General features: G+C 36.3%; 1 protein-coding gene across 1 annotated transcript; it reads right to left on the reverse strand.

The window, feature by feature from the left end:
* Positions 1-463: 463 nt before the first annotated feature.
* LOC121728135 lies at positions 464-1,419 on the reverse strand. The gene has a single exon (XM_042116249.1). The coding sequence runs from the start codon at positions 1,303-1,305 to the stop codon at positions 775-777; it is 531 nt and encodes a 176-aa protein (XP_041972183.1). The 5' UTR covers positions 1,306-1,419; the 3' UTR covers positions 464-774.
* Between the last annotated feature and the right edge of the window lie 342 nt (positions 1,420-1,761).

Consider the following 1,761-nt stretch of genomic DNA (forward strand, 5'->3'; position numbering starts at 1 on the left):
CGCTCAACCTATTAACAAATATTTTTAACAGGAAACAGTTAAATATTTATTTACAAAGTATTTAAAGCAGCCAACTTCATTCCCAATTAATATCAATACAACCTACCTAATATCACAATAACATTAATTATACAGTGTGTAACAAAAATAAGTGATAATACTTTAGGGTGTGTACGTGTTCCTTGTAGAGAGTTCACTGTGAAAGGGGCAGCGCTAAAAGAGGAAACATTTTTTTCACTTTTGTATGGGCAAGGGCCCGAGCGTCACGAGTTTCCCCATACAAAAGTGAAAAAAAAATTGGTCTTTCAGCGCTGCTACTTTCACAGTGAACTCTCTACAAGGAACACGTACACACCCTAAAGTATTATCAGTTATTTTTGTTACACCCTGTAGATCAACACATTCACATTAATTATTATAGATCTATGATTAGTACTGATACATTACAACATGATCATTACTGTCTTTGAGTATTACTGCAAGTCTCACCCTTGTTTTTTTTTTAAATTTTGACAGCAGTTTATCTATTCATAATTCAACAGAGCAGTTGATCGTTTGACAATAGCGAATACATAAGCTCTTGTCAAATTCAACCTGACAACTTTATACCCCATTTCTATGATTCGTTAAAAATAATGATTTGCCATTGCCTAGACTATTATTAGAAAACCCTATTTTTAACAGCATATATTTTCTTTTGAAAATACCAGTTTTCATTATTTTTTCAAATTCTTCTATTCACCCAATAGATTTTTCAATCTAGTCTTCTGCTGTTTATTTTCCAGCTGGAATACAAAAGCGACCCTTTCTTATTCTTCCACTCCCACATATATCGGTTCCTATGCCAAATCTGTTTTCGAAATTGGGAACTACTTCTTTTTTAGGCGTCGTTTCTTCTCCTCTGTCTTCAGTAACTATAGTCGTAGGAGTAACAATTTTGCTTTCAGAAATTATTATTGGTGGCACTTCTTTAGATTCCTGAGGTTTTGGTGATTCACTTAATGGGTTACCTAGATGTAGTCCGGGGTGATTGGGCGGGGGAATTATCTCTTCATCTTCAGATCTCGGTTGCGAGTCGTGTATCGGTTGTTCTGGATCATATTTAGTGTATTTAGGTGGTCCCTCTGGTTCTATCTTCTCCAAATCAATCTTGATTGACGCGATTTTATGGCTCTGATCACTCGATCCTTCCTTGATCACGATCTTCATCAACATGTCGTCACTTATTGGTATCTCCTGTATTTTTATCACTGAACACTGAGCAGTGATCACCACGGCGGTGAGAATTAGACACTTAAAAGACATGGTGTGGTTTTTAGAGAACTGCTGCGTCGCGATTTATAAATTCTTCAACTATTGTCCCGAGTGTGACCGCCCGGTTCAAAGTCTTGGAAGATTGTGTCAGTTACTCCTGTACACCGTTAATTTATACCTCACATTTCCTCGTTTTGATCAAGCTGTACTATGAATGAATGAACTCGTATAAATGACGTCATAACACCGATGACACTAATCCTCAGCGAGGAATCCCAGACTAAAATTTGCATATTGTAATTATAATATGAATAAACTACATAATATTATACAATACGTTGGGAATTTTCTCGGTAATTTGAGATGAATTCATTGTAATTTTTTGTGCATGTTGTGTCTGGTGGTAAGAATGGAATGGCTTACATAATTATGTATTTTGCACGGCTTGGTGGTGGTGGTGCTATGGCTTGGTCTATGGTAGTGGCCCAAAAGGATTTTCCTAGTTAC

This window comes from Aricia agestis, chromosome 6 (genome assembly GCF_905147365.1).
Source record: "Aricia agestis chromosome 6, ilAriAges1.1, whole genome shotgun sequence".
NCBI classification, from domain to species: domain Eukaryota; kingdom Metazoa; phylum Arthropoda; class Insecta; order Lepidoptera; family Lycaenidae; genus Aricia; species Aricia agestis.

Coding starts and splice junctions, on each gene's coding strand:
- LOC121728135 (XM_042116249.1), bottom strand. CDS start 1,305: ATGTCTTTTAAGTGTCTAATTCTCACCGCCGTGGTGATCACTGCTCAG.